We start from the raw sequence: 18307 nt of genomic DNA, 5'->3' as shown, positions 1-18307 counted from the left end.
CCAACAGCCATCCAGCCACCCTAGGGAAGCCAATATAGACCCGGCAGAGCAGAAAAGTTGCAGCGGCCCCCAGATTCTCCCTTTCTCCCTCCCGGCAGAGATCCCCGGTGCTGTGATGCATGTGTGAGTATTACCATGCTTCTCTCCAGCATCTATCACACCACCTCCGCCATATACAGCTCTGGTCTTCTCTGTCCACAGCACCGGGATGTGGCTTGATGATGTCATCAAGCTGAGTCCTGATGCTCCAGACAGTAGACTGGAACTGTACATGGAGATGGTATGACCAGCTAATAGACATACTTCACAGTGCTGGGGATCTCTGTGGGGGGAGCTCCTACAGTATACTGGAGGCACCTGTACCTGGCTAACCTATATTAGGGCACCTGAAGCTGGCTAACCTATACTGGGCGCCTGTCCCTGGCTAAATTATACTGCTGCACCTATACCTGGCCACCTATAGTAGGGACACCTATACTTTGCTACCTATACCGGGGGCCTAAATACTGCATCACAAATAATGGTCTTAAGCCCATGGGGGGAGAGGCACAATTTATACACCCCCCCCCCCCCCACCCTGGGAGAAATTTAGCCTAAAAACTGCCCACCTATACTGGAGTACCTGGCTAACCTATACTGGGGCATCTATCCCTGGCTAACCTATACTAGGGGTACCTAAACCTGGCTACCTGTACCAGGGGGTTAAATATCTTATCACAAATAACATTCTCAAGCCCAAGCCCATGGGGGGGAGGGCCCAATTGGTACACCCTTGTCCTGGGAGCAATTTAGCCTAGAATCTGCCCTGATAGGAAGCCTAGCTCCCAATGCGCACTCCTCTGTGATCTGTATTGATGATGCCAGTGTGTTGCAAACTGTGTTTTTTTTATTTTTGCTTTTTTTTTTTTTTATTCAATACAATAACCTGTATTGAAATCAATAATAATAAAAAGTAGAGTAATTTTCAGACTATAAGACACTTTTTCTCCCCCAAAAGTGGGGAGAAAAAGGCCCTGCATCTTATAGTATGAATGCAACAACTGCCAGGCACCAGGACTTGCCTGTCCCCTGTCCCTGACTGTCCTCGTGTGTGTCCCTTTGAATCAATGCAGGGGATTCTGCCAGCTGTGGCTTACCGCAAAATGATGGCTCTCTGCACTGTGGGGAGATCGGAAGAGCTTGTGGCATCAGATTGCGCTGCCATACTTCTGTGTAACTGATGACCGTGTGCATCTCCCTATTGTATCCTACGGCATGGCTGGGGATTCTTTGGGCTGTGACATAGCGCAGGATGGCTCAGTGGGGAGCTGTATAGTGGTAATCCATAGAACAACTGCTGGGGGGTCCTCGTTCGCAGTGACAGTCTCTCTCCCTTCACTTTCGCATAGTAGCGTATGCAGAAGTGAAGGGAGACAGACTGTGGCTGTGAGATCGAACTCCCCAGTAGTTGTTTTAAGGAAGATTACCGCTATACATCTCCCCACTGAGCCTTCCTGCACTATGTCTCAGCCCAAAAAATCCCCAGCCATGCTGTAGGAGGATACAATAGGGAGATGCACAGGGGCATCAGTTACACGGAAGTATGGCAGCACAATCTCATGCTCTCCCAATCTACCTGCAGTGCAGAGGGGGGCATCTGGCAGCGGCTATCAGATGTTCCTGCTTGTGAGTGGAGCCCCAGAGAGGATCGGCTGCAGAAGGGAGATGGAGGAGAGGTGAGTTTCCCTGCAGTTGTACCGGTAGTGTAGAGCAATGTAGCTGGGGGGAGAAGGGGGGTGCAGCAGGGATTAGTGTAGTGAAGTGTAATGTAGCTGGAGGGTCAGCAAGGGGCAGTGTAGTGCGTAGTGTAATGTATCTGGGGGGGGGGGAGGGGGATATGTGCAGCAGGGGGGTTAGTTAAGTGTAGTGTGTAGTGAAGTGTAATGTATCTGGGGGAGGAGCTGAAGTTAGGGTACTGCAGTGTAGCGTAGTGTAGTGTAGTGCAGTGGAGTGTAAGTGTGAGGGGCAGCAGCAGAAGTTAGTGTTGGTAGAGTAGCTTAGAGACATCTTGGCGTAAAAAAAGGGCTACAAGACGCCCCGACCCATAGACACACATAGGTTTAGTATATTTTTTTTTCCCCTCTAAACCTTGGTGCGTCTTATAGTCCGGGAGCATCTTATAGTCCAAAAAATTATCTGGAAAATTATTTTAAAATGAATTGAACCACTTTTTGCAAAGAAATCCTGGGGAAATTGAAGACCAGGGAGGTTAAAGGGGTTTGAAAGCCTGGCATTCTCAAAGGAAGCATTAAGGAGGCTTTTTGACACAGTTACAGAGAAGGCACTGAAAGGAGCAGTTCAAAAAGTTGCCGCCAAAAATGGGCACAATTGTTATTTATTGTAATATAGATAGCCGTTACGCTATTTAGTGGGTGGCTGAAATTAAATTGAAATGTATCATATTAATGTTAGCCATTACACTACTATTTAGCAGGCTGCTGCAATTAAGTTGAAATTTATTGTATTAATGTTAGCGGGGATGGGGGGGGGGGGGGTGTTAAGGTTAGGCACCACCGGGGGAGTCTTAGGGTTGGGCAACACCAGGGGGGGGTCTTAGGGTTGGGCAACACCAGGTGGGGTCTTAGGGTTAGGCACCTCCAGGGGGGGTCTTAGGTTTAGGTACCACTAGGGGGGTCTTAGGTTTAGGTACCACTAGGGGGGTCTTAGGGTTCGGCACCAACAGGGGGGTCTTAGGTTTAGGTACCACCGGATGGGGATGGGGGGTTATTAAGGTTAGGCACCACCAGGGGAGTTTTAGGGTTGGGCAACACCAGTAGGGGTCTTAGGGTTGGGCAACACCAGTAGGGGTCTTAGGGTTGGGCAACACCAGGTGGGGTCTTAGGGTTGGGCAACACCAGGTGTGGTCTTAGGGTTAGGTACCACTAGGGGGGTCTTAGGTTTAGGTACCACTAGGGGGGTCTTAGGGTTAGGCACCAACAGGGGGTCTTGAGTTTAGGTACCACCGGGGGGGGTGTGTCTTATGTTTAGGTGCCACGGGGGGGTCTTAAGGTTAGGTACCACCGGGGGAGGGGTCTTATGTTTTGGTGCCACCGGGGTGGTCTTAAGGTTAGGTACCACCAGGGGAGGAGGGTATTGTGTGAGAGTAGGGAGAGGTTAGGTTATAGTTAGGTTGTACATTATAGGTAAATTTTAATACTGCAATTAAATTACTTCGCGTTTTTGTTATCATTATTTTTAGTTAACGTTGCACTTAAATTGTTATATACTGTTATAGTTAGTGATATTATATAACGCCGCCCCTAAATTAGCTCACAACTTTTTCGATTGTATGCACACTGAAATAAGTGTGTGCGTGTGTGTGTGTGTGTGTGTGTGTGTGTGTGTGGGGGGGGGGGGGGGCACTTAAAGAGGAAGCTCAACTCTATGGACATTACTAATGAATTAATAAAAATAAATATTGGGTAATGTCAGTTTGTTAAAAAGGTGGAGGAGGTTTCCCAAGTTTTGCAGGGGGAGGTCCAGTGAATTCTAGTCACACCCTTTCCCCGCCCCCCTGATCTCCTGTCCAATAGGAGCTGCAGTGTGCAGCAGTTTGGTTCCTCATAGGACAGAAGGATGGGATGAGAGATATGACTATACTGTGTATATATAGGAGTATATATGTATGTATTTATATCCAGCTACAGAATTATTAGTGGTTGTGGATCTCCATGGCATAAAGGGATAATTCTTCTACCTCACAGCTCCTATAATTTAGTGTTGTGTAATATCACAATATCTTTATTTGTACAATTGGGGACAAGAGAGAGATAAAGGTACATTACAAGGGGCATATGAGAGACAGGAGGATACAGTGGTAATAAGAATGTGTAAGTGACACCACATTGCACTACAAACATAACACAGATTTCTTGCTATAAGTACATATAGGTCTGTTGTCACAGGAGTAACACATTGCTTCCATTGTCTCATCAAGCTCTACAATTTACTGCTTTTCCATGTGTGGCCGATGCTTTATGTGTAGGAAGGTCAATGAGATGCAAATACCTCTGAGATGCAAATGTAATGCAAATTGTATTGTCAGATGTTTTTATACGATACAGTCATATAAACTATAACCGGATGTATAAAATCTAAGGCCTCCTACAAAAATAATGGGAGGAGTCTTACTATATTAAACGCCCAACCTTAAGTTCTTATAGCGAGTTTCTCAAGCTACTGGTACAAAGTGTGAAAAGTCAGGACAACTATTTACTTTTAAAATAATTAATTTATTAAATACACAAAAATTGTCAGAATATTTACAAATCAAATTATAGGAATCAAACCATAACCAACAGATATTAATCACCACAAAGTACTTCTCTATGTAAGCTGATCATAAACTTCAGAGCAAAGTTGACCACGGATATTAACCAATAAAATCAATCAATCACAGTAGGCTGTGCAACCGCAAGATGACATATATTTACTTATAAGGCTTAATGATAATGCACAATCTAACAAGGGAAACATACGGAAGCAGCTCTAGCTAGTCTAAACACCTCAATATATATATAAAAGCAGGTTTACATTTTACTGTGCTGTACACCCTTCATTTATAAAGTAAGATCTAATTTTAAAGACAAAAGGAAAGCTATGGAATGATGACCTTGTCTGTCATTGAAACTTTTATATCGACCAATCTCTATCTCCCTATCAAGTTATAAGCTTGGAGAAAAAAAAATACATTACTAAAAAATGTAGAGCAAAATGAACCCAAATCAAACACGGATATTCCTAGTTGAAATTCCAGGAAGGTCACATGTTCAGGGTATTCTATACAAGATATAGAATCACTAAGAATCCAAGCTTACTTAGTTGGCTTTGATATAATTAAAATGTATAATTACCAATAATATGACTTCTTAGGTGGGAGTGGCCTCAAGGCTGGTAGGGCGTGGCAGTGTGGGAGTCCTTCTTTCCATTCAGAGGATGAGTGTGTATTTTCCTTAGAGAGTCTGTTCTTTAGAGAATGTGTAGAGTGTCTCCTGAACTCTTAATTTATGTTCCCTCTTATCAATAATCCAACCTCCACGGATTAACTAAGATCCAATTGGTGTTGGTGGGTGTGTTCTTTCATACTTCTAATTAACTAGACCATTTGAATAGCAATTTAATAATTACCCATATGACTTTATTTCTGGGTCTGTAATTCTCCAGCAGAGGGCACTCTCGTATTGCATTCTGAGAGTATATAAAAACATTTAAACTTTGAACGCCTCCTAATCTAACAAGCATATTATTTGTTAGCATTTCATTAGATTGGGGGAATGGTCATAATCCCTTAATACCTTAAAGTGAATGGGAACCGGATTTTAAAAAAATGATAGATACTTACCCAAGGAGAGGGAAGGCTCTGGGTCCTATAGAGTCTTCCGGCTCCTCTCCTGGTCCCCTCGTTCCAGTGCTGGCTCGCCCGGTAGCAGTATTTGACTAAATTAGTCAAATACTGCTTTATCTGGCCATAGGAGGCTTCAGAAGTCTTCAGGGAGCCCGAGTAATCCTGAAGAAGGGCCGCCCTGTACTGCGCCTGCGCAAGCACGCTCTCTTGCATGCTCACGTCTGTGCAGTATGGAGCCACACGTCTTCGGGAGGACACGGCTCTCGAAGACTTCCAAATACCCTTTTGACGGGGGAATGAAACGGGGGGGGGGGGGGGAGGGGAGCCAGCACAGGATAGAGAGCACTGAGAGAGGAGAGTGAAGGCTCTATACGACCCAGAGCCTTCCCTCTCCTTAGGTAAGTATTTGCTTCATTTTTTTTAAAAATGCAGTTCTCATTCACTTTAACACATAAAACTTGTCTAGACTAACTCTTCAGGCCAATTCAGTGGTCAACAATAAGTTATGGCTCTGTTTGAGAACAACCTTTTGTGATTCAAGAATGTTATCCCAGCAAATATGGCTCTTCTAGGTCTCTTGAGTGTCTGGCCTAGGAGTTAAACATTAAAACTAAAACACGAATGCAAGCTCTGTAGAACACCTTACAATTATACTCTACATTTGGTATTGAGTAAATTCCCCATGCATTTAACTATCCTCTATAATAATAGGCAACTGTCCCTGCATAGCAGGGAGGACAAGAGGGACGCAGCCAGGCAGGCGTGCGAGCGGGCGGCCAGGTGTGCGGCAGGTGCACGCGCGCGTGACTGGCGGGAGCGAGCATGCGTGCGTCAGGTGCGCGGAGACAGACCTAGCCCGTTTTTAAACGGGCTAAGGTCACTAATATAATATGATATAATGCTTATTACACTATACAATATACAATAACATTTCTATAGCACTTTTCTCCCATAGGACTCAAAGCGCTTAGGCTCTCTCAGATTCAGTAATTAGTAAGATGAAGTATTCACACAACAAAAGTTATATTTCTGCAAATGCCAAACTGAACAGGTGGGTTTTCAGTCTGGATTTAAACACGTCCAGGGATGGAGCTGTCCTGATCTGTTGAGGTAAGGAGTTCCAAAACGTAGGGGCAGCATGACAGAAGGCTCTGGGACCAAAAGTTTCCAAGTGGACTCTGGGTATGACTAGATTATTAGAACCTGTTGATCTGAGAATGCGGGGATTGCTACGCAGCTGCAACATATCTTTCATGTATCCAGGGCCTAGATTATTCAGGGATTTAAATGTCAGTAGGCCGATCTTGAATAGGACCCTCCATTCTATAGGTAGCCAGTGAAGGGAGTGCAGGACTGGCGTTATGTGGCAGTGACGGGGTTGGTTGGTTAGCAGTCTGGCAGCAGTATTCTGTATCAGCTGTAGACGATACAAGACCTTTTTTGGAAGGCCAGTGTAGAGAGCATTGCAGTAGTCCAGTCGGGATGTGATGAAGGCGTGGACTAAGGTTGGCAGATCTTCTGGGGGTATGAGGTGCTTGATTTTTGCAATGTTCTTCAGGTGAAAATAGGATGATTTCACCACAGCAGAGATGTGATGATTTGCTCAGCTGCCTGTGCAGGCAGGCAGCCTTTTGACCATTGTGTAGGTTTGCATGCTGCAGGACTCTGGAAAGAAGAGCTTCTGTCAGTTTTGCAGCTTGTGCTTGCAGAGAAATTTGCATACGTTGTCATGCAAATTGCCTGGCCACATTCATTGGAGGCGTGTACTATAAGTACTATGTCTTTCCCACAATGCTTGGCTGGTCATAAGGAGTTTTCCTGTGAAACACTCTGGAGAGTGTCAGCCATGCTCTTTGTTTGAAGATCAGCTTAGAGTAATTCCTGAATGTGCGCTAGGCAGGTTTTCCCTAGTGCAGTTAGGATTGTTTATCTGTTTTGTTTGTTCTGTTGCCATTGTCCTGTCCCAAAGGTGGTCGACAGGAAATGGTTCTGATCTCTGTTCTTGGAGTATAGCTGGTGCAGCGGTTGCTACCAGCTATCTCTTCTGATCTGTCTCTTTGGATCGCGCTAGCCACTTTTCGTTAGCGCTGTGGATCCTTCTGTTCTGTCTCCTGGATCGCGCTAGCCACTTTTCACTAGCGCTGTGGATCCTTCTGTTTCTGCTACTCTGTACCTGGATCGCGCTAGCCACTTTTCGCTAGAGCTGTGGATCCTTCTGTTCTGTCTCCTGGATCGCGCTAACCACTTTTCGCTAGCGCTGTGGATCCTTCTGTTTCTGCTACTCTGTACCTGGATCGCGCTAGCCACTTTCGCTAGTGCTGTGGATCCTGTCTCTCGCTTGTTCATGTTTTCGTGTGTCTGTCTTGTCTGCTACGCTTGCTGGAGGCTCGGTGAGGTAACCGTTAAACAAGCGCTCGCGTCCTCTGTTTCATGTTTGTCTGTTAATGGTTAGTTAGATGTGCTTGTCTCTATTGTGCTTATCACGTGGAGACCGCGCATAACCGCGTGCACTGTTGCGAATGAGTGCGGTGTTCGCGGTTAGCTAGCGTTTGTTATTTTCCGTATCTCCTCATTGTATTATTTGCTGTGCCTTTGCTAACCTCGTATTCTGTTCTGCCTTGTGTCACGTCTGGCGATCACACCTCTCGCGATCGCGTTCCTGTTTCATATCTGCTGTTGTGTGTGCACTGTCGCGGGGTGGCGACTAGGTTGGCGCACACACATACAACCTGTCCCTTTGCTCGTCTCATTCGCAATCGCCTCTCTTGCGATTGCGCTCTGCGCTTCGTACAATTCCTGTCTGGCATTTGTGGAGGTACAGAGGATTGGTTCCTCTGCACTCCCCAGCGCCATCTGCCGACAGGAATTTTCCCTCTACGGGTGCATAGCACCTTTTGCTGGGTGCCTGCAAATATACGCTTGTGGAGGATCTCCGCCGTGTCAGCGCACGCATTGTGCGCTGATCACAGAGAAAGTTCCACAATCGTTACAGTATGACCAGCCCAACCCAAAACCCCAGTGTAGACGGAAATTCCGATTTGTACGATTTTGTCGAGTTTGGGTCCTGTGTCTTTAAGAGCTTTAAAAGGCTAAATTCAGAGACTAAGGCGGAATTTCTTTCTGAATGTGTGAGGTTTTGCCTGAATCCCACCTTTCAGATTTCTGATCCGTCCACGTCGGCTCTTCTGTTTTCCTATGTGCTCTTAAAAGACGATTTGTTCACCTGAGCGTATGATCTGTTAAAAATCAATTCCTGGAATGATAATTTGTATCAGTTTCTTGCAGTGATATTCTCTCACTGGTTTAAACTGCCTGGCTTACCACCTGCTCTGATTGAGTGTGTAGCTGCTGATGGGTCAGCTGATCTTTCCCTTCCATGCAAAACCTTTCAGTATGACAACCAGTTCAATGTGTCTGTTGCCACTTCAGGTTTTAAGCAGCCATCCAAAGCCTCTAAGTCTAAACGTAAAAGATCTAGGAAGGCTTCCCAGCGGAAAGATCCGTTGCCCATAGCAACCACAAATAAAGAGGTTATTTCTGTCAAGTCTGAAATGGGCAAAACCATGCAGTATGATAATGATGTTTATAATGCATCTGCTGATCAGTTTCCAGGTTTTTTGCCCCAATCCAAAGCTTATGTGGATCCTGCTATAGGTAGGATCGCACACTACATTAAAGCAGTTAAAAAATCTGTTCTTGTTCCTGAACTCCACCCCTATGGAGATTATTTGGATACTGGCCTGTTTGAACCCCCATTTGCTTCCTGGGATATTGGGGCCTTGCTGGAAGAATTCGATTTTGATTGGAAAGCCTTTTGCGATTTTTACATCGCAAAAAGCGAAAATGTCTTGAATGCTTGTCTTGATTCTATGTACCTTCTGATTGATTCCGATGAATGTGACAAGGATGATGTGGATCTGGTGATCTATGTATGGCAAACGATTTTGGATGAGTTGCACACACACCATCCAATTGATTCCAATAAAGAGACATCGTTGTCGGATGATTGTTCCTGCCTTTCTGGGGTAAAGCATGAGAGTCTTGACTTTGTGCAATCTGAAATGAATGAGTATGCCGCTGTGGTTGATTCCTGTGCGAATCCTGAAGGATTCTCTCCTGACAGTGTGCAGTTTGAATCTGTGCGATCTGATGCCTGTTTCTCGGATGTTCCTGCAGATTGTGATTGGCATGAGTCTGCCGGTTTCCTCAAGGATGTGTGGGATCCTTTGTCATTTAGAAACAGATCTTTGAGATCTTCCATCTGTGACCCTGCTATGGGGAAAGTTTCTCGACTGTGCAGCGTCAAAAGTAAAATTAATATGCCTAATAAATTTTATCCTGTTGATATCGCTATTTCTTCTGCAACTGATTCCCTGTCTCACCCTGTTCTCACCTGTAAGGGCCCATTGCCTGGAGACAGTTGCTCCAGTGTTTCGGTCCTAGATGCCTTGCAGTCTGCTCCGCAGATCGCGGAGGTTTGCGCTGTGGAAGCATCAGTTTCACAACCTAAAGTGAATTTTGATTCGCAGGTTTTGCGTTCTGATTCCTCGGATTCGACATTGTTAGCTGAATCTAAGAGTGAGACAGCGCTTCGGTTTTGCGAATCTGATGCTGAACCTTCTTTGCCTTATTCAGAGACGCTTTCTCTGAGCCTGCCCTGTACCATGAATAACAAAACGATGTCCAATCACACTGACATTTGGGAGTCCCTTTCTTGCTTTGAAGAAAGTTCTGACTCTCCACCCTGTACTCTGGATGAGTCAATATTGCCTTGTACAATATCTTCTGCCCTGCCCCTAGAGGCTCGTCTAGGTATTGCTGCTATTTTTACCTGTCTTTCTGCAGTTTTGGAGTTGCAAGCTAGTTTGACTGCTACGCAGAATTCTGGGTGCAGCGAGATTAAAGTTAGGGAGTCAGTGTGTGGTCCAGTGAATATTCCTGTACGTTCCACTCATGATGATGAAATTCAGTCTCAGTTTATGGTGGAACCTTCCCTGGGACATCTGCCCTGTTCTCAAAATAAAGTTCCAGTTTTGCCCTGTAACATGGATAGTACAGAATCCTTCTTAGAAAACTTGAAAAAAGTTCCCCAACATGTCCTGAGGTTTCTCCTGTGCTGGTGTACCCCAGTGTGCTCTGTGACTCAGAAAGCCCAAGTGTGCCTCGGTTACCAGCATACTCAGATGCTTCCTCAGTGGAGACATGTTCTGATTTAGTCTGCCTGCTTGCATGCCCAGAAGTGGTCCCTGAAAGTCTTGATCTTGATGGGTGTCCTCGTAATTCTGAATCCAGGATAATCATTGGTTCCATAGGGGTTCTTGGCGGTTCTCCATGTGAGCCTGGTGAGCGTTCTGGCCTCTTGGGATCTCTGCAGAGCTCCAAAGGGTTTTGGGAGATTCCGGGAGAGTTTTTGCTTGGTACCCTGGATAAGATCAACGGTGGCTTTTGTGTTGTAAGGGACACTTCGAACAGGTATTGTGGCAGGTTTGGTATTTTCAGACACTCCTTGGAAGGTGGTGGGTATTGTCTGGAGGGTGTCGATGGCTTCTTCTCTGGCGTTCACAGTCCTGATGGGTGTTATACTGAGACTGGTAGTACTGATGGGCATGTGTCGGTGGCTTCTGTTTCCGATGAGGTCGGTTTCGGGTGGACTGACTCTGGAATTGGACCTTGTCGGGCTGCCCCGACCTTCATGAGTCTTCAGTTTGAGTCTGTTGCTAATAGCAGTTTTGAGGGTCGTCTGGAATTCGACCCTGGAGGGGGGGGGGGGGGGGTACTGTGATGATTTGCTCAGCTGCCTGTGCAGGCAGGCAGCCTTTTGACCATTGTGTAGGTTTGCATGCTGCAGGACTCTGGAAAGAAGAGCTTCTGTCAGTTTTGCAGCTTGTGCTTGCAGAGGAATTTGCATACGTTGTCATGCAAATTGCCTGGCCACATTCATTGGAGGCGTCTACTATAAGTACTATGTCTTTCCCACAATGCTTGTCTGGTCATAAGGAGTTTTCCTGTGAAACACTCTGGAGAGTGTCAGCCATGCTCTTTGTTTGAAGATCAGCTTAGAGTAATTCCTGAATGTGCGCTAGGCAGGTTTTCCCTAGTGCAGTTAGGATTGTTTATCTGTTTTGTTTGTTCTGTTGCCATTGTCCTGTCCCAAAGGTGGTCGACAGGAAATGGTTCTGATCTCTGTTCTTGGAGTATAGCTGGTGCAGCGGTTGCTACCAGCTATCTCTTCTGATCTGTCTCTTTGGATCGCGCTAGCCACTTTTCGCTAGCGCTGTGGATCCTTCTGTTCTGTCTCCTGGATCGCGCTAGCCACTTTTCGCTAGCGCTGTGGATCCTTCTGTTTCTGCTACTCTGTACCTGGATCGCGCTAGCCACTTTCGCTAGTGCTGTGGATCCTGTCTCTCGCTTGTTCATGTTTTTGTGTGTCTGTCTTGTCTGCTACACTTGCTGGAGGCTCGGTGAGGTAACCGTTAAGCAAGCGCTCGCGTCCTCTGTTTCATGTTTGTCTGTTAATGGTTAGTTAGGCGTGCTTGTCTCTATTGTGCTTATCACGTGGAGACCGCGCATAATCGCGTGCACTGTTGAGAATGAGTGCGGTGTTCGCGGTTAGCTAGCGTTTGTTATTTTCCGTATCTCCTCATTGTATTATTTGCTGTGCCTTTGCTAACCTCGTATTCTGTTCTGATCTGCCTTGTGTCACGTCTGGCGATCGCACCTCTCGTGATCGCGTTCCTGTTTCATATCTGCTGTTGTGTGTGCACTGTCGCGGGGTGGCCACTAGGTTGGCGCACACACATACAACCTGTCCCTTTGCTCGTCTCATTCGCAATCGCCTCTCTTGCGATTGCGCTCTGCGCTTCATACAATTCCTGTCTTGCATTTGTGGAGGTACAGAGGATTGGTTCCTCTGCACTCCCCAGCGCCATCTGCCGACAGGAATTTTCCCTCTATGGGTGCATAGCACCTTTTGCTGGGTGCCTGCAAATATACGCTTGTGGAGGATCTCCGCCGTGTCAGCGCACGCGTTGTGCGCTGATCACAGAGAAAGTTCCACAATCGTTACAAGAGATTTGAGTTCTGAAGTTTAAATCCCAATCAATTAGAACTCCCAGGCTACGCACATGATCAGAGCTGCGTAGATCCGCGCCTCCTATTCCCAGTGGTGAAGACTGCAAGTTAAGTTGTTTTGTTATCATGCTCTGCCCTCCAATCAGAAGGACTTCAGTTTTGTCTGCATTTAGTTTCAGCCAGTTGTCATTCATCCATTGCTGTAGTTCACGTAAGCAGGCGTTTATAGTTAGAGTTGGGTCTGTCACACCAGGCTTGAAGGAAAGATATAGTTGGGTGTCGTCTGCATAGCAGTGGTATGTCAGGCCATGTTTTTGGATTAGTTTTCCCAGCGGTAACATGTAAATCGTGAAAAGCAGGGGAGAGAGGATTGAGCCCTGGGGCACCCCATACTTAAGTGATACAGGGGTGGACAGGAAGGGCCCCATAGACACTTTGTGGGTTCTGCCACTCAAGAAGGATTGGAACCACTGAAGAACTATGCCATCAATGCTGCAGTATTCCTGTAGCCTGTTTATCAAGATGTCATGGTCAACTGTATCAAAGGCTGCAGAAAGGTCTAGCAGTATGAGGATGGAGCACTCTCCTCTGTCTCTTGCCATGAGCAGGTGGTTGCATATTTGGATGAGGGCAGTTTCAGTGCTGTGGTGTTTCCTGAAGCCAGACTGGAATGGGTCATAACTGTTGTTTTGTAGGATTTTGGCTTCTAGCTGGAGGTAAACCGCTTTTTCAATTAGCTTGCCCGAAAGGGGAGGTTAGAGACAGGTCTGTAGCTGGTCATTGCATCTGGGTCCAGGGAGGGTTTTTTGAGGAGAGGCCTGATGATTGCTTCCTTCAGTAAAGCAGGAAATATCCCTGATTTTAAGGAACAGTTAACAATTTTTAGGAATACCGGTACGAACAGGTCGGGGCAGTTCAACATGAACTGTGTTGGGCCAGGATCCAGGTCACAGGTAGTTAGGCGGATGTGAAGGAGGATGCTTGATGTGACTTCTTCATCAATTTCTTTGAAGTTTGACCAAGGTGTTACATTGTCTCTGCTACCATATATGACATGCTATATATAATGAGATAACATACAAAATCCCCAATAATAAGATTATAAGAAATTCTATATCAGTCCACCTTCTAAATTCAAAGGACAACTGAAGAGAGAGGTATATGGAGGCTGCCATGTTTATTTCCTTTTAAGCAATACCAGTTGCCTGGCAGCCCTGCTGATCCTCTGCCTCTAATACTATTAGCCATAGCCCCTGAACAAGCACGCAGCAGATCAGGTGTTTCAGACATTAATGTCAGATCTGACAAGACTAGCTGCATACTTGTTTCTGGTGTTATTCAGATACTACTGCAGAGAAATAGACCAGCAGGGCTGCCAGGCAACTGGTATTGAGTAAAAGGGAATAAATATGGCAACCTCCGTATACCTCTTACTTCAGTTCCCCTTTCAAGCTGTTACTATACAACTTGCTGCCCCTTTTGACTTAAAAGCACTGGGCTGTAATATTGGTTTAGACCTTAAAGCTGTACAAACATTCCTGCATAAAGGGTCAGTCAGGTAGACCTTTAAGATTTGCTTAAAGTGACTCTGTAACAAAAATTACAACGTTTTTTCTACCATCCTACAAGTTCCTAAACCTATTCTAATGTGTTGTGGCTTACTGCAGCACTTTATACTATCACTGTCTCTGTAATAAATCAATGTATCTTTCCCCTGTCAGACTTGTCGGCCTGTGTCTGGAAGGCTGCCAACTCTTCTGTGCTGGTCTGTTCCTCTATGCACACTCCAGTGTGTGTGTTATTTACATAAGCCAGCAGCTTATCTGCTACCTTATCAGTGATAGAAGAGAGCTGGATAAAAATCCTCCTCTGTTAGGCTGTGAAAGGAGCTGGAAGGTCACATACTGAGGAATTAACGACATAGGCAGAGCTGTCTGCAGGAAGCCTGTCACTTCAGTGGGTGAGAGCTGAAGGGGTCAGAAGGTAAACACACACAAGTGATCTCTTGAGATTCAGAAGTAAGGCTGTATACAGCCTGCTTGTGTATGGATGTATTTTCTATGTGTGGACATACTGTACATCAACCTACTTCCTGTTTTGGTGGCCATTTTGTTTGTTTATAAACAAACTTTTTAAAGCTGTTTTTAACCACTTTTAATGCAGCGAGGAGCGGCGAAATTGTGACAGAGGGGAATAGGAGATGTCCCCTAACGCACTGGTATGTTTACTTTTGTGCGATTTTAACAATACAGATTCTCTTTAAAGATTTAAAATGATGACTCTAGTAAACATTCTTCAGACAGAGGAAAATCTTTCTGATTCAGCAGTCTGTCACTAAACCATGTTCTTTGAATTTCACTACTCAGCTTAAAATTTATAAAAGTAAAATAAAAGATCTATTTCTTGCAATCCATATGATAAATCAAACAGTGACAGTATGCAGCTAATCACATTTTATTGAGGAAATTCATTTGACTGTCCGATTTTCAAAATACATAAAATTTGCATACAAAGAAAAGTTATTTTCATGCGATTGGCTGCCTGTAATGAGCACACCCTTCTTTAGTTCTGTCAGACTGATAACTAGCAATGGTCAGTGATATGCCAATAACTCTGAGATGGTGCAAATTATATTCTAATTATATGCAAAGTTACACAGATGCTGCATCTGGCCCATTTCCAATATCAATAATGTATACAAATTCCCCAAGCGCTTAAAAAGTAGATAAATCGATGCTTTTTATTCTGTTTTCAATGAAACTGTAATCCAATGTTTGTATAAACCGATCACTACTCTTTATTCCGTTTTCAATAACAGTTATAGCAGATTGCAGTGTTCAAATAGACATCGAGTCCTTGTTTATTACTATTATTACTTCTTTGAGCAGGTGCATAGTTATTATTCAGAAGGGGCCCTTCTGTGGTTGTGAGGAAGGGTGAATTTTGTGTTATCGGGCTATAGGATACAATTTTATTGAAAACAGAAAAAAAACAGACTTACTACTTTTTTAGTGCTTTGTGAATTTGTTTACATTATTTGCATTAAAGCGGTATAAAACCCTGACATAATATTCAATAAAAACATGTTTTCCTACTTTTTATATGCCATACGGTTATCATATATGCTTTTGTGCATAAGTATTAGTATTCATTTAGAAATTATACGTTTCCAAAGTACACTTTTTTTGCTCTGAAAGCTGACTTTGCATTTTATTTATAACTGCTTTATTCATGTTCTAAGGTAAGTAGAAAATGCTTTCTGACTGTCTGACTTTGTTCAGCAGAGCCAGCAGTGTTAGAGAGGTGTTTATTTACATTCCTCACTTGATACAATTGAACACAAGATAACATTATCTCTAGTTTGGATGCGTCCAGCTTTGCTGGCAGGGAAGCTTCTAAGTCCTGTGTGTAATCCTTTGAATGCTGTTCTAGTAAAAAAAAAAATACTGGTTGTATATAATATGCTGTAAATAATCTATTAGAGCAAAGAAGAAATGCTGGGTTTCATTCTGCTTTAAGTTTTCAGGGTTGGAAGGAGAACTTTTTTTCACCATGCTGCGTTATATTGTACATCAGCACCATCTATTGTTCTTAATTGGCCATTTCCAATCTGCATCATCTTTGCATCATTTTGGAATTATCAGCAGCACACTGACCATCCATAATGATAATTGTTCCTCCCCTCAGAATTCTCTAACAGGAAGTGATGATGTTTCTCTATTTGCAGCACAGAGTCCCGGCATCAGGAACCTCTCAGAGATTCATCTCACAGTGTCCACAGACTGTACAACGGATGATGATGTCACTGGACAAGAGTCTGCTGCAGATATCCTGGTTACCCCAAATATTTCCCCAGACTCTGATAACCTGTCTAACCCTGAGGGGCCTCATACCCAGCACAGCTCTCCCCCTGCTGGAGGGTCTTATTCCTGTTTCACATTTGTAAGGAAATCACATCTTGTCAGTCATGAGAGATCTCACACTGGTGAGAAGCCCTATTCATGTGCTGAGTGTGGGAAATGTTTTGGACAGAAAGGAAGCTTTGTCATACATAAGAGATCTCACACTGGTGAGAAGCCCTATTCATGTGCAGAGTGTGGGAAATGTTTTGTTCACAAATCATACCTTGTCAGGCATGAGAGATCTCACACTGGTGAGAAGCCCTATTCATGTGCTGAGTGTGGGAAATGTTTTGGACAGAAAGGACGCCTTGTCATACATGAGAGATCTCACACTGGTGAGAAGCCCTATTCATGTGCTGAGTGTGGGAAATGTTTTGTTCAGAAATCATACCTTATCATTCATGAGCGAATACACACTGGTGAGAAGCCCTATTCATGTGCTGAGTGTGGGAAATGTTTTGGCCAGAAAGGAAGCCTTGTCAAACATGAGAGATCTCACACTGGTGAGAAGCCCTATTCATGTGCTGAGTGTGGGAAATGTTTTGGACGTAAAGAACACCTTGCTATGCATGAAAGATCTCACACTGGTGAGAATTCCTTTTCATGTGTTGAGTGTGGGAAATGTTTTGGCCAGAAAGGAAGCCTTGTCAAACATGAGAGATCTCACACTGGTGAGAAGCCCTATTCATGTGCTGAGTGTGGGAAATGTTTTGGCCAGAAAGGAAGCCTTGTCAAACATGAGAGATCTCACACTGGTGAGAAGCCCTATTCATGTGCTGAGTGTGGGAAATGTTTTGGCCAGAAAGGAAGCCTTGTCGTACATGAGAGATTGCACACTGGTGAGAAGCCCTATTCGTGTACTGAGTGTGGGAAGCGGTTTGTTCATAAATCACACCGTGTCCGACATGAGAAATCTCACACTGGCGATAAGCCCTATTCCTGTGCTGAGTGTGGGAAATGTTTTGGAGAGAAAGGAAGCCTTGTCAAACATGAGATGTTGCACACTGGCGATAAGCCCTATTCATGTGCTGAGTGTGGGAAATGTTTTGTTCAAAAATCAATCCTTGTCAAACATGAGAGATCTCACACTGGCGATAAGCCCTATTCATGTGCTGAGTATGGGAAATGTTTTGGAGAGAAAGGAAGCCTTGTCATACATGAGAGATCTCACACTGGTGAGATTTCCTTTTCATGTTCTGAGTGTGGAAAATGTTTTCTTCAGAAATCACACCTTATCATTCATGAGCGAACACACACTGGTGAGAAGCCCTATTCATGTGTTGAGTGTGGGAAATGTTTTGGGCAGAAAGGACACCTTTTAAGACATGAGAGATCTCACACTGGTGAGAAGCCTTATTCATGTGTTGAGTGTGGGAAATGTTTTGGGCAGAAAGGACACCTTTTAAGACATGAGAGATCTCACACTGGTGAGAAGCCTTATTCATGTGCTGAGTGTGGGAAATGGTTCGGACATAAATTAAGCCTTGTCAAGCATGAGAGATCTCACTCTAGTGAGAAGCCCTAATCATGTGCTGAGTGTGGGAAATGCTTTGAGAGTAAATCACTGCTTGTGAGACATTTGTGTTGAGTGGGGGAAATGTTTTGTCCATAAGTGTTCTTTTCCAATGTTTATTTTACTTCTTGCGAAGCACTCGTAGCAGCATTCTTACACTGAACAGTGTTCTCCTCAGAATTTTTTTCCAGCCGGGTGGCATGAAAAAGTAACCGGGTGGGGCGAGATGAGAGAATGCAGGGCTGGTGCTTCTGTTAGAAACTCTACTTACAGCAGAGGAGGTGGTGAGCCAATGACAGCTGGGTGCTCACAGAAATTAGCTGGGTTGAGCACCCGGTTAAAAGAGCCTGGGGAGAACACTGCTGAATCCTGGGGACTCTTTTATGCTGCTCAGTGCATTGGATTTTTGCTGCTCTTTCACTGTCTATATCAAACTCC

The 18307-nt window shown here is 44.6% G+C and overlaps 1 protein-coding gene across 1 annotated transcript in view; it reads left to right on the top strand.

Annotated features, from left to right (window-relative positions):
- LOC137537106 (zinc finger protein 271-like) overlaps positions 1–17947 on the top strand; it is a 38305-nt gene extending 20358 nt beyond the window's left edge. Inside the window, exon 7 of the mRNA XM_068259244.1 lies at positions 16182–17947. Within this exon, the coding sequence (XP_068115345.1) occupies positions 16182–17881 (1700 nt within the window). The 3' untranslated portion in view covers positions 17882–17947. The remainder of the gene's footprint in view (positions 1–16181) is intronic.
- Positions 17948–18307: the final 360 nt, after the last annotated feature.

This window comes from Hyperolius riggenbachi, chromosome 10, assembly GCF_040937935.1.
Source record: "Hyperolius riggenbachi isolate aHypRig1 chromosome 10, aHypRig1.pri, whole genome shotgun sequence".
Lineage (NCBI taxonomy): Eukaryota > Metazoa > Chordata > Amphibia > Anura > Hyperoliidae > Hyperolius > Hyperolius riggenbachi.
The sequence above is the reverse complement of the archived record's forward strand: the minus strand, read 5'-3'. Positions and strand labels throughout refer to the sequence as shown.